General features: G+C 35.5%; 1 protein-coding gene across 4 annotated transcripts in view; it reads left to right on the top strand.

Annotated features, from left to right (window-relative positions):
- The window catches only part of LOC119510378 (SEC23 interacting protein), a 44519-nt gene that overhangs the window by 28219 nt on the left and 3028 nt on the right, over window positions 1-13272 (top strand). Inside the window, exons 13-19 of one of the 4 annotated variants that reach the window (XM_037804661.1) lie at window positions 1252-1449; window positions 4685-4840; window positions 5223-5325; window positions 6453-6638; window positions 7324-7486; window positions 8060-8161; window positions 8518-12488. In XM_037804661.1, the coding sequence (XP_037660589.1) occupies window positions 1252-1449; window positions 4685-4840; window positions 5223-5325; window positions 6453-6638; window positions 7324-7486; window positions 8060-8141 (888 nt within the window). In that variant the 3' untranslated portion in view covers window positions 8142-8161; window positions 8518-12488. Of the gene's footprint in view, window positions 1-1251; window positions 1450-4684; window positions 4841-5222; window positions 5326-6452; window positions 6639-7124; window positions 7487-8059; window positions 8162-8517; window positions 12489-13272 lie in introns of those variants that run through there. The other 3 variants (XM_037804662.1, XM_037804660.1, XM_037804663.1) reach the window with 3 other exon arrangements.

The following is a 13272-nucleotide window of genomic DNA, read 5'->3' as shown; positions in this document are numbered from 1 at the left end:
AAGTGAAAATGGAATGGAATCAGTTACAAACTGGCTGTAGGAGAATTGTCTACATTAACCTTTAAATTAAACAATTGAACTTTTTCCTGATTTCCTGGTGTTTGAAAATAATTAATAGATAATGCAGATTTGGGCTTTTGTTTGTTTTGTTTAGAAACTGATGAGAGCTATTTAAACAGAGACTTCGCATGGTCATTCACATCCTAAGGAAGGAGGGACTGAAACATGTGCTTGTGGGGAGCAGCCAAATCTTATCACAGCAGTCAATCATAATCTCCTGACGTGGTTGCTGTTGGATTCAGGGTGTGATTACAAATTGTGAATGAATTTGATCTCATTATTACAGAAATCTACCTTTTATATAGATGCTCCCCAAAGGTTTTGTTAATTTATGTATGGAAGTGCCTAGATTGTGAATCTTCAGTGCTGTAGGTTTTGACAATTGTATAAATCTATGTAATCGCCGCCTAAAGAATAGAACATTTCTGTCACTCAGTTCTCTCATGCCTCTTTTTTGGTCAACTCCTCCCTCAGATAACTGCTGTTCTGATTTCTATCACTATAGAATAGTTTAGTTTGCTCTAGAAGTTCATATAAATGGAATTGACAGTATCTGGCTTCTTTTACTCAAAATATTGTTTTTAGTATTCAGTCAATTGTGTCATTTGTGGTTCATTCATTTTTATTTCTGAGTAGCATTCTATTGGATGAACATACCATGGCATATTTATCCATTCTTCCCAAAAAGCTTTTGATGAAAACTTGTCAGGGCTCCCTGTAGACATAATGGGTGTAAATGTTCAATGAAAAAATTTCTTCTAAGTTACAAATCTTTGTAGGAAGCATCTATTTTTAGTTAGAGAGTGCTTCTAAACTGTCTGAAGTTGAGATCATCAAGGAGAAAGTTGACTTTTATTTTTTTACTTTATTAAGTTTTTTAATTATGTAGAAAGTAAAGAGAATAGTGTAATACTAAATACTGTAATGATAGCCAATACTTAAATTTATTTGTAGCTGTTTTGCTATATTTGCTTCTTCTTAATCTTTTCTTCCTGAAGAATTTAAAAGTAAATTATAAGCATCATGGCATCTCGTACCTACGTATTTAGTATTCATCATCCCTCATGACCACAATGCCATTGTCAACACCTGTCAAATTATTAATTGTTCCTTCATATCGAGATAGCATGTTTTCAGCTGATAACTGAACTTTTTCTCAAGGATATGTTGTGGAATTTTGGTATTTCACAGGAACAGAAAAAAGCAGCATCAGAAAAGAAGGCAATGGTGGCTGCTCCAACAGAAGGGCAAGAGGAAAGTGCTCAGAAAACTAAAGAAATGGCTTCTCTTCCTTCAGAGTCTAACGAGTCAAAGAGGAAACTTCCAGTCGGTGCTTATGTTTCTTCTGTGAATGTTGATTATGAGTCTTTTGAAGTTGGCACAGGACAGGCAAGTTTACATACTGACTAGGGCTGCACGTTTCATGTAGGAATCACGTATTTTTATGAGTTGGGTTGGCTGGGAGGCATTCCTCCTGTAAATTCTTTAAATACTTATTCAACATTTATTTAGCAGGGGTAGAGAAAAATGGATTTTCTCTTAGTAAAAGTTGTATGCTTCTTTTATAATGTTCCAAATATGGGATTCAACATATTTAACTGTAGAAATGATCTTTATTTCAGTTTTTCCACCACTCAAAATTTTATAGCATTAGTCACTTAGAGCCACTAACAACAGAAGTGACTACACTTAGAAAATTATGTTCAGAATATATTTAAATTTCTGCAGGAGAAACTTGCCACAGTCACTCAATTTATATTTTTTAGTACTCGCAATCTTTCCCTTGGGGAAAATATTCCTTTAAAAATTGACCAAGCAGTTGATAATGCTGCTTTTAATAATATACTGTAATATACTTTTACCTCAGTGGTTTGGAAGTTCCCAAATTTTTGCAGACAGTTACTTTCACTATACTTTTAGTTGTGTACATAAGGGTCCATCACCACAAGCAAGTACATGACTGATTTAAAGAAGGCAGAAAATGGAATTAGATGTTTACTATAGCCTGTTCAAGCGTATAAGCCCAATTAATTCTTAAGGATTATGTTTTCAAAATGTATCTCTTTTAAAATCAAACAAACAAACAAAAACAAAAAATCCTGAACAAACTTGCGCAAACAAAGTGTAGGTATTTCCTCACTGCACTGAAAGGTAAGAGTGTAGACATGGATTCACGGAGTCAGAGGCTCTGTGCCACAGGACGCCCCCTGTACTCCTCCATGAAACTGGAGCCAAGGGTGTTGGTGGCTTGGGGTCATCTCCTTACAGCTTTATGACCACAGAAGAAAAGAATCTACCCTGATTTTACATGACCTGGTTTGTTTCACAGGTCCATTCTGGGCCCATGATTGTGGCCTGGGGAATAAGGCACAAGTTGATTGACCCAGCCCAGGTCACATGCCACCCCTCCATGGAGGGTGGGCCAAGGTGGGCAGACAGGATATGTTTACCAAAGGGATGTTGGGAATTCAAATAATAGCCACTATATGCATCATTCATTGCTAGAAAGCCAAGAAAAGCTGATTAGCAAAAGAAGATTAAAAGAGAAAAAAATCCCCTAATCTTATCAACCAGAATTAAACATCATTAACTGTTTGATCTAAGGCTTTCCCAACTTCAATTTCAGCATATATTTACATATATATTTTAATGAGGATGGGAAAATACTGTATATTATATATACTTATATTTTATTAGAGAAATTGTAGGTTTACAGAAAAGTCATGCATCAAATACAGGGAATAATATTTTATTAACCTGCTGTTTTTAGTGTATTTGGAATATATGCCATATCAATAATTATACTTTGATGACATCATTTTTAATTACTGCCGTGTTCCAGCGTATGGAAAGGCAATGATTTATCCTGTCATTTCTTTATTATTGGACATGTGGGCTATTTACAGTTTTCCACTTTAAACCAATTTTCTGTGTACATTCTTTATTATTTCTTTCATTTAAATACGTAGAGGTAGGATATCTGGGTCAAAGAATGTACACCTGAAATTTGTATAGTGTCTGCTACTTGCCCCTGGCAAGATGGTACCAGTTTTCACTCCCACTGGCAGGTTATAAGATTGCCTCTCTCCCTTCTACCTCACAGTACTGGTATTATTACATTTTCCTTTAAAAGTATGTATTCTCATTTTCATAACTTTAAAGAAATATATTTTTGATGAGGGTTTTTACATAATGAAAATAGCAGTTTTTACTTTATTTTTAGTGCTTCATTTATATTTCTGATAACCTTATAGGGAAAATGGTATCGCATTCTATTTTTTTTTGAGTATTGGAAAGTTTGCATATTTTGGTATTTTCTTATGCTTTTTAGCCTTTTTTTTTTTTTTTTTTTTTGTAGAGTGCAGCTTTTAGCTGTTTTTCTATTGGGTTTCTTTTTTCCTTACTGATATTTAATAATTCTTTATTATATAAGGATGTTAAACACTTATCATATATGTTGTAAATATTTTTTCTAGTTTGTAACTTTTAATATTTTCTTTTCTTTTTGCTGGTGCTGGGAGAAAATGCATAATCTTGAGAGCACCTCCTTCGTGGCCCTCATCAGTAGCAGAACTCAATGAATTTGCAAATATAAGGACAAGCCTAGCGATATGAAGTCTAGACTTTGTTAGAAGGGACAGCCTAGTGTGGTAGAAAGCACTGGCTTTGGAACTAGAAGTCCTGGATCTAGTCCGTCAAACCATGTATCTGAGCTTTGCTGTCTTCCTCTGAGAAGTGGGCGTGATGACTCCCTCCCTGCCTGCCTCTTTCAGTGGGCCTCTGTCGAGCACGTAGATTATGTCATTCATTGAACTTTACTTTCATGATACTAAAATAACAAAGACAATTTCCTGTCTCTTAGAACAAATGAAAGTGCTTTGTAAACTATAGGGCGCTATAGTTTACAAAGCACTTTCTTGTTGAGTGCTTTTTCTTATTGGGGACTTCTCTGTGAGCTGAGAGACTGCATGCAAGCTACCCCAAAACAGAGGCTCTTTAGGGACAAATCGTTTTTCTAATGCACAAGAACTTGGCTTAAAAAACAAGGATGGAAGTTATGATAGGGAAAATGCTCATTGAATGCTTGATATATATTAGTATATTCTAAGCTAAGCACTTCATGTGGATTAAGTTATTTATTCTTCAGCCACACTATGAGTTTGGCATTGTTATGATCCCTATCTTATAAATGTGTAAACTGAGGCTGAGGCAAGAGAAGTTAAGAAACTTACCCAGGTTATACGATAAGTAAGGAGTAGAGCCAGGATTCAGATCCAGGCAGTTTGATTCTAGAGCCTGCAGTTTTAACCACATTTATAACCATGAAGAATAGAATACTTAGTATGTACTGTATAAATTATGCCTTACAATAAATAAAAGCATAACAAGAGGATGTAATAGTCCATAAATTATCTCGCTTTAAGAAGAATTTTTTTAGTCCTCTTAAGACAGCAATGATCACATCACAATGATTATAAGCATCATAAACTGGCCCCTGAGGGCAGCTTCTGTATTTAGATGCTTTTAATTAATTAAGAGTAGTTCCAGGGACTTTTGAAGCTTATGAGTTTGTATTATGTGGCAATTGAATGTTCATCTTTTATTGTTATTTGGTTCTTTCTAGGTTTCTGTTGTTTACAACTCATTAGACTTTGAACCAGAGATTTTCTTTGCCCTGGGATCTCCAATTGGTATGTTTCTCACTATTCGAGGAGTGGATAGGATAGATGAGAACTACAGGCTTCCTACCTGTAAAGGATTCTTCAATATTTATCATCCAGTGAGTGAACTGAATTTACTATTTTGAAGAAAATGAAGAACCTGCCATTTTTATTCCAGTAGATTCTCAGATTCTTATTTCTTAGGCATTAATACTTTGATTTTGTATGATTCATCTCTCTGTTCTAAGACTTCATTCAGATACTTTCCAATAAACTTTTCTATCAGAAATCTTTTGTTCATGGAAATAATTGTATTGCTTTGCTAGCAGAGTAGTAATTTCATCCACAAACTTGAAAATATTCTCATAATTACCAGTATTTTGAATAAAGTATGAAAAATCAAAGTCTGTGGTTTGCCATTTATCCATTTTCTTACCCAGCTAAGGTATATAACTCAAAATAAAGCAACTTTTCATACATTTATAATTCTTCTATTTACAGCTTGATCCAGTGGCATATAGATTAGAACCCATGATTACTCCAGATTTGGACCTAAAAGCAGTTCTCATTCCACATCACAAGGGCAGAAAAAGACTTCATTTAGGTAAAAAGCAAATATTATGAAATTTTTTTTCCTTCCTGTCATTTTATATTCTCTAATGAATTATGAAATGAAAATTGTAGCACTAAGTCCTTTCTGACCAAATTAATGTTATTTAATTGCCTAGGATGTGCAAAACATTTTTACTAAGTATTTGGAGGAGCTATAAAGAAAGTTGTTAATGAGTTCCTTCTTGAAGACTTTATATTCTTATTGTTGGGATTTTTAGGAATGGGGAAAGAGTAATAAGGTGTTAAAATGCCATAATTAGATTTTGATAGATTTGGTTATAACTTTTGGAATTGGGAAGAGGAGAAACATTTGAACTAATGACCACAAAATGATCAAGAAATAAATTTGATTGTCCAAGACAAATAAGCTGTTATTTCCCTGCTAACTCAACAGACTTTTCCTATTAATTCATTAAATGCAATGTATTGCTAATACTTCCAAGTGGAATTTAGGTTTCTCTTATGCCTATTAATGATCTGTATTATTTGACCATAGGTTTAAAAGCTTAGGTGGAAGCTATGGAAGTGGGAAGAAGAGGAGAAGGAAAAATGACCTTACCCTCTTATTTAAAAGTGGGGTTTTTTTTGCTACCATCTACCATCATGCTTTTTAAAAAATTCTTGTGAAGTAAAAATGAGGAGTTTGATAACTCAAAGACCTTGAATTCAAAAATTCAAATATGATTTTATTAGGTAAAAGTATAAAAAGCAAAGGGTGAGGGCTCCTTCATTTCAAAATAAGGAGTTTAAGGAATTTAAGAATTTTAAGTTGTGGTTGTGTCAGAATCTCAAATTCTCAAAATTAGGTTTTTACAAGTTAGGAAAAAAGTGATTTTTAAAAAATATTGTGGACCTATTTTTTAAACTTCTAAAAAAGCACGAGTGTACTTAAATTTTTAGGCTATTTGACTTCCTTCTTGGAAAGAGGAGATTTATAGGTTTTGCTGGATTGGTTCTAAGATATTGAGGTTTCTTGGGTGGAAAAATTCCATATTTCGAAATTTAAGAGAGTTTTAAGAGATCTTAGCCTATCTGAAAAGAGTGTTAACTGTTAATTTTTGTGGTGCAGAATTTTACCCAGTGATTGATTAATTTGGTGTGTCATCTTAATTTCTTTAGAGCTGAAAGAAAGTCTCTCTCGTATGGGATCTGATTTGAAGCAGGGGTTTATTAGCTCTCTGAAAAGTGCTTGGCAGACATTAAACGAGTTTGCCCGTGCTCATACCTCTTCAACTCAGTTGCAAGAAGAATTGGAGAAGGTAGCCCATCAAATCAAAGAAGAAGAAGAAAAGCAAGTAGTTGAAGGTAAATTTGACACTTGAGGCATTTGACAGTACAAAAGTATTTTTGAACCTAATACTTAGAAATTATTTAATGATGCTTTTCCTTTTTAGGATTGTTTTTTTTTAATGTAGAGGCTCTTCCTGGAAAGGAAAATCTGTTATGATAAATTGTACTGTCAAATGCATTACTTCAACATGCATGTCATCTTTTTTTACTAGGTTTTTACATGATAGTTAAGAGTTTTTATTCTGCAATTTCAAATTGTTTTTGGAATGCATAAGGCTAGAATGGAATTTCAAAGTTGAGAACTAGATTTATATTCAGGCATTTTAGAGCACTCACTCTGAGAAATTATCTTCCTGGTACCGTTGTTTAACTGTGTCATTATAGACTTTACATGTGATATCAGGTCATTGTGCCATGATGTTTTTGACTTTTTCAAATTCTAATTCTATTTCCTTCTTTTTGCAATGCTGTCTCACCCCTTTTCTTCACAACTTCTGTCAGCTCGTTGGCTCTTTCTCTTCTCTCTTGGGTAACCAGCTCCTCTTCCCCTGGCTCTTTGAAGGAATGGAGAGTGAGCCTGGTAGCTCCCCAAGTTGCTACGTGTGTCAAGCAATATTCCCATTGAGCCCAGAAAGTCAGCTAAAATCAAAGGATAATGATTAAGTGATTGACTTTGATGTTGAAATGGTTTAAATTCTAGCAGAAAAGATTGTTGAAAGTCCAGATTTTTCCAAGGATGAGGACTACTTAGGAAAGGTTGGAATGTTAAACGGAGGCCGCCGAATTGACTACGTTCTTCAAGAAAAGCCGATAGAGAGTTTTAATGAATATCTTTTTGCTCTTCAGAGTCATTTATGCTATTGGTAAGTATTCTAAACTTTGATTTGAATGTAATTCTTCACATTTTAGTTTTTTATAGCTACCTTTTCTTTTTAAAAGACTTTAATTTCCTAGAACTTGTCCTTTTGGATTACATTCATGTGGACTTTTGTTGCTAGAGCATATGGCATTTTTGGTAAGACTTATTGATTTAGCATTTATTATGGAATGCTAATTTGAACTCCCATATATTCAAAATCAGTATTTTTCTCTTTTGGTTTTTAGTTCTCCACAAGATGGCGGTATGTCATCTGCTTTTGACCAAAGGCTTTAGGTACTTGTGCACAGTTTTTGTACACTGCCTTTCACAGAATGGCAGTGGTAGGGAGTTTAAAAAGATGTTCTTTCATATCCCTCTGACCCCAAGGAGAATTGCAGCATGACTATTTTGGAGTCATCGGTGTTCAATTTTTAAGGACAGCTCCAAGCTTACTTTATTTTCATTTGCTCTTCTTAGGTAGGGTTGAAGTGAACAAAAGCTGCATTTTCCATCTTCATATGCAAAGGTCAATTTTTACTAATTGCCTCATAAGTAAGTGTGTTTTTCTTTTTGATAGGGAATCTGAAGATACTGCCCTGTTACTACTTAAAGAAATTTATCGAACAATGAATATTAGTCCAGAACAGCCCCAGCATTGACTGGACTTCAGTGTCACTGTGTAAGTTTATCTTTATCATATAAATTCTGCTTGCTTGCATTCTGAAGTCTTTTATATGGAGTTGGTGACTGATATATTCTCTTTATTCTTTTCCTTTTTTCTATTTCCTCTGAGGTTTTTTTTTCTTTTTTCTTTTTTTTTAATTCAGTATAGTGACATTAAGGAAGGGGATTGGTTTACACTATACATTTCCGACTTGTTGTATCATTCTTCTTTCTAATTTTTCGTAGACTTTGAATTTCTCTTTAAAATAGGTTTCCAGAAATATCAGTTAGGAATTCCTTTGGCTATAAGTAGCACAGCCCAACTCACAGTACCTTAAACAAATAGAGATTTATTTTTTTTTTGTGTAACAGGAAGGGTTCATCTGTTGAATGATGCCACAAGACATCCAGGCTGATTGCATCTTTTCACCTGTATGTTGGCTATGGCGGCCATGGTTACAAGATGATCCCATAGTTCCAGACTTGTTATTTACATTCAAGGCGTGAATAAGTGGGGAAAGGGCATTGTTGGTTATATCTCTCCTTTTTAATCAAGAAAGTAAGAGCATATTAAAAAATTTTCTCATGACTAATTAACTAGGGCTGTGTCACATATCCCACATCTGACCGCCTGCCCACACGTGCATGAAAGATTGAAAAAGTGAAGTTTTAAGCAGTCTTAGTCTTTGTAAAAAGGAAAGGAATAGAGAAGGGAATTAAAACTATGATGGGTGAGCCAACCTGCAATGTCTGCCACAATCTGTATTCATAACTGTCCTAAAATACCTGGTACGTGTTTTCCTCACTAGATTGGGCAACACTTTAAAATATAGGTAATGTATTTTTTTTAAAAAGTAAGAAACTTTGATGCTTTTAAGAGAGTGATAGATAAAAGTGCTGACCTCTGAATTGCTGAAATCGAAGTAATTCCTAGTACTTTCTGATTTTCTAAAAATAAATAAGTGAAGGTCCCTTCAACCTCCATTCTCATTTTGAAGAGGTAACCACTTTTAATAGGGTTTCCTTAGGGAAGTTTTTCTCTGCATATTCAAGTAAAAATCTATTTTAGTATTAAAGGGGTTTTATTGAATATATTTTTCTACAATTTGATGTTTTCAATCACATATAGCTTGTATAGCTTTCCATATCATTATGCGTAGGTCTTTTTCATTTTCTTTAATGGCTGCATAGTAATGTATTTTACGGCTGGCTATATCCCATTTTATTTAGCCAGTTTTTTTGTTACTGGGAAGATAGATCATCTTCAGTATTTTTTATATTACACATTAGTGAGTCTTAGTTGGTAGGGTAGAGGAGAGGACTGAAAGCCATTTTTTAACCAGACTCTTAGTGTCATTTTTCAGTACTCACTCATTTCTGATTTTATAATATTAAAATAAACTAAGTATTATGTCAAAGACTACCACAGTTCAGATTTTCATTTATAAAATAGTCATTCAGTTGGTTGACAAATATATGTTCAGCACTTACTATGTGCCAGGCACCAGTTTTCACAATTGGGATAAACAAGATTGCATTCTCACTCTCAAGAAATTTACCTTCTACTGGGAGGGGATCTACAGTAAACCTGTATTCTAATACATAAGTAAATTTCAAATATTGATAAATTCTGCAGAGAAGATGGAATAAGAAAATGTGGTGGAGAGTGACTGGGGTTGCTTCTGGGGAAGACCTTGCTGAGTTGATGACATTTGAGTTGAAATTTGAATGATGAGAGGGAGGGAGATCCATGAGGTTGTGAGGGGAAGAACATTCCAAGCAGAAGGAAGAGCAGCTGCAAAGGTCATGAGATGGAAACAGACATGTCATATATGAGGGACAGAAAGCAGGCAAAGTATAGCTGGAGGGTAACATGTGGAGAGCAGAATGGAGGGAGATGAGTCAGGGGTAGACAGGTCTGATTATGAGGGATTTAACCAGGTGTTTGCATTTTATTCTAAGTGTAATGGAAATGTTGGGGCTTTTAAGAAGAGGAGTGACAAGTTTTGTTTATGCTTTAGAAAGATTGCTTTGAGTACTGGGTGGAGAGTAGATTCTTAGAAGGGCAAGAAAGGAGGCAGAGAGAATAATTAAGAGGCTGGTGTTGACTTTGAGGAGGGGTGTAGTTGTAGGGATGGTGAGCTGATTGAATTCAGCCCTCCTGTGGAGGTAGTGTTTCAGGACTTACAGATGAATTTTCTGTAGGATATGAGGGAAAGAAAGTAGGATGACTTCAGGACTTTGGTATGACCAAGTGGGTAGATGGTGGTGTCTTCTTAAGAGGACTTGAGGAGTGAGCAAATATGTGTTGGAGGTGGAGGGTGGGTAGAGAATCAGTAGTTCTGCTTAGTCAAGTTAGTAGTTGATGATTTTGGTCTGAACCTCTGAAGAAAACTTAGAGCTAAAGATAATAAATTGAGAATCATCAGCATATACTTGCCATCTGAAGCCACAAACTTGGTGAAATCACCTAGAAAGGGGATGTAGGTGGAGAAGAGAAGAAGTCTTATGGAGAAGGAGGAGCCAGTGAAGTGGGAGAGAATCCAGGGACTTGTGATCTCATGAGGACCGACAGAAGATTGCTTCTAGAAGGAGGGAGGAGTGGTCAGCCTTGCCAAATGCTGCTGAGAGGTCAAGTAAGAGTAGGACCAAGATGTGGCTATTGGCCTCAGGAAGATGTAGGTCATCAGTGGTGGCCAAAGCTGTTTTAATGTCATGGTAGGGGCAAAAGTGGGTTAAGAAGAGGTCAAACATCGGAGGAAAGAGCTTTTCTGTAAAGGGTAGCAGGAATAAGGCACTAGTTAGAGGGCAACATTTTATGATATTAAGATATGTTTTTTTGCCAATAAGAATGATCAGTTATTGAGAGAGAGATTGATAATGCAAGAGAGAAAGGAACTAATTATAGGAAGAAATACTTGAAAAGGCCCTAGGGATGGGACCAGTGTAGGATGGAGGGCTTAGCCTTAGTAAAGGAGCAGATTGCATCCTCACTTGTTCCAGGAGGAAGGCAAAGAATATGACATGTCCAGATAGGGTGGTAAAATTGGTGGTAGGAAGAGCAGGGGTTCTTTGGTAACTTCGACTTTTTGAAGTATGTAGGAAGGTTGTCAGTTGTGGGCAAGGTGACCAGTGGAGATTTGAGGAGATTTGAGGAGAGAGAAGCTGAATGATACTCATCCCAGAGTGTGGGAAAGGAGAATTTACTAGCAAACTGCAGTAGGATTGTTTTGCAGACTTGAATGCCCGTTTGATATTTTGGTCCTAAATTTGAAGTGAGTACAGTTAGCCCAATTGCATGGGTTTTCTCTGGCCATGTTCTGCTTGGGAGAGGTTCCAAATAAGCATACATTTGGACTTAACAGGGTTAGGGTTTTGCCAGACAAATAAGACAGGAAGATAAATACAAGGGAATTAAGGGAGGTGATGGAGAGTGAATAAAGCGAGAGAGTAAGTGGCAGGATGAGGTTGGAGAATCGCAGGAGCAAGAGTGAGCCGACAGGGTGGGAGTGGGTGATCGTTCACTGAATTATCAGATTCTTTGCTAAATAAATGCCCTTTCTGCCTACTTAAAAGCAGTTAAAAAATCATAAAATAATAATTGCCTCATGTAGAAACCTTTGAAAATACAGAGCAAGAAGCAGAAGTCGCCTATAAACTTACCAACCAAAAATATTGACAGTTGTTACATGTTTCCAAGTTTTTTGCTAAGTCATTTATTGTTCATTTTATTTTACTACTTGGTAACTTGTTTTTTTCCACTTAAGGATACATTGTATAATTTTCCCATATCAGCCTATAACTTGTGTGTATGTGTGTGCATGTATTTACAGTTTTCATTTTTATTTTTTTCTGAATAGTTCAGTTCTTTTAAAGTGACAGAATTGAAGGATCTCCCTCTTATACTTCTTCCTCCAGTTTCCCTGCCCAGAGGCAATCCAAGTTCCAGGTTTTGTGTATTCTCGCAGACATGTGCCAATATGTACACATATTTAATTTTTTCTTTTTAAAAGACATGTTATAGAAAAATAGACATGCTGTTTTTACCTTTGTCTTTTGGAGAGTGTTTCTTCATCCATCCATCCATCCAGTATTTATTGAGTGCCGTGCTATCTGCTAGGTACTCTTCCAGGCACTCGGATTCACTGCAGTGGGCCAAAGTCTCTACCCTCAAGGAACTTACTTCCTCTGGGGAAGAGTTACTAGTTAATAAACAATTGAACAGTGTGCCAGACGGTGATAAATGCAGGGAGGGAAAATAGAGCAGCAGGGTAAGTGGAAAAGGGAGTATATTTAGGATGGGAGCAGTTGCTTTTGCATATGAGGTGACATTTGAGCAAGTGAGCCGAGTGGGTACCTGGGGTGGGGGGGAATGGGCATTGTAGGCAGAGAATAATGGATATCAGAACATAAGAGCTGCCTCATTCTTTTTTGACAATCATGTAATATTCCTTTTTAATGATTGTGTAGTTTAACCAGTCCCCTGCTGGTGCACATTTCGGTTATTCTAATATTTTACTAGTATAAACAGTGCTTTAAATGATACATGAGATATAATATTTGCATTCTATTCCATTTTGTAGTTCTATACTTTATTAAATTACATAATTGTTGGATATTTAGGTGATTTTCCAATTTTTCACTGTTATAATCTCACATGTAGTTGTATATACTTTTTGCACATCTATGACTAATCACCTGGGATAAATATCAATGTTGGATCCAAGGATATTGTACATTTTAAAAGGTTTTTGACCAACACTTATTGCTAAATTGCATTCTAGAAAGGTCCAGTTTTCATATCTACCATCAGTAAGTGCCTGTTTTCCTGCACCCTTGCCAGCACTGGGTATTGTTATTTTAAATTTTGCCAGTTTGATAGCAAGAAATTGTTGTATCATTTTTTTAATTTGCATTTCTATTACTAGTGATATTAAATATTTTGGGGATATTTGCTGGCCATTTGTATTTCTTCTTTTGTCATTTGCCTGTTCCTGACATTTATGCATTTTTCTGAGGGTGTGGATTAGGATATTTTTGTTTCTTATTGATTTATAATTATGATATTTAAGGATATTAACCTTTTGTTAAATATTTTTCTCCAGTTTGACATTTGCCTTTTGCTTA

This window comes from Choloepus didactylus, chromosome 15 (assembly GCF_015220235.1).
Source record: "Choloepus didactylus isolate mChoDid1 chromosome 15, mChoDid1.pri, whole genome shotgun sequence".
In the NCBI taxonomy this organism is placed as follows: domain Eukaryota; kingdom Metazoa; phylum Chordata; class Mammalia; order Pilosa; family Megalonychidae; genus Choloepus; species Choloepus didactylus.
Note: the sequence above shows the minus strand (reverse complement) of the source record. Positions and strands in the feature narration are given on the sequence as shown.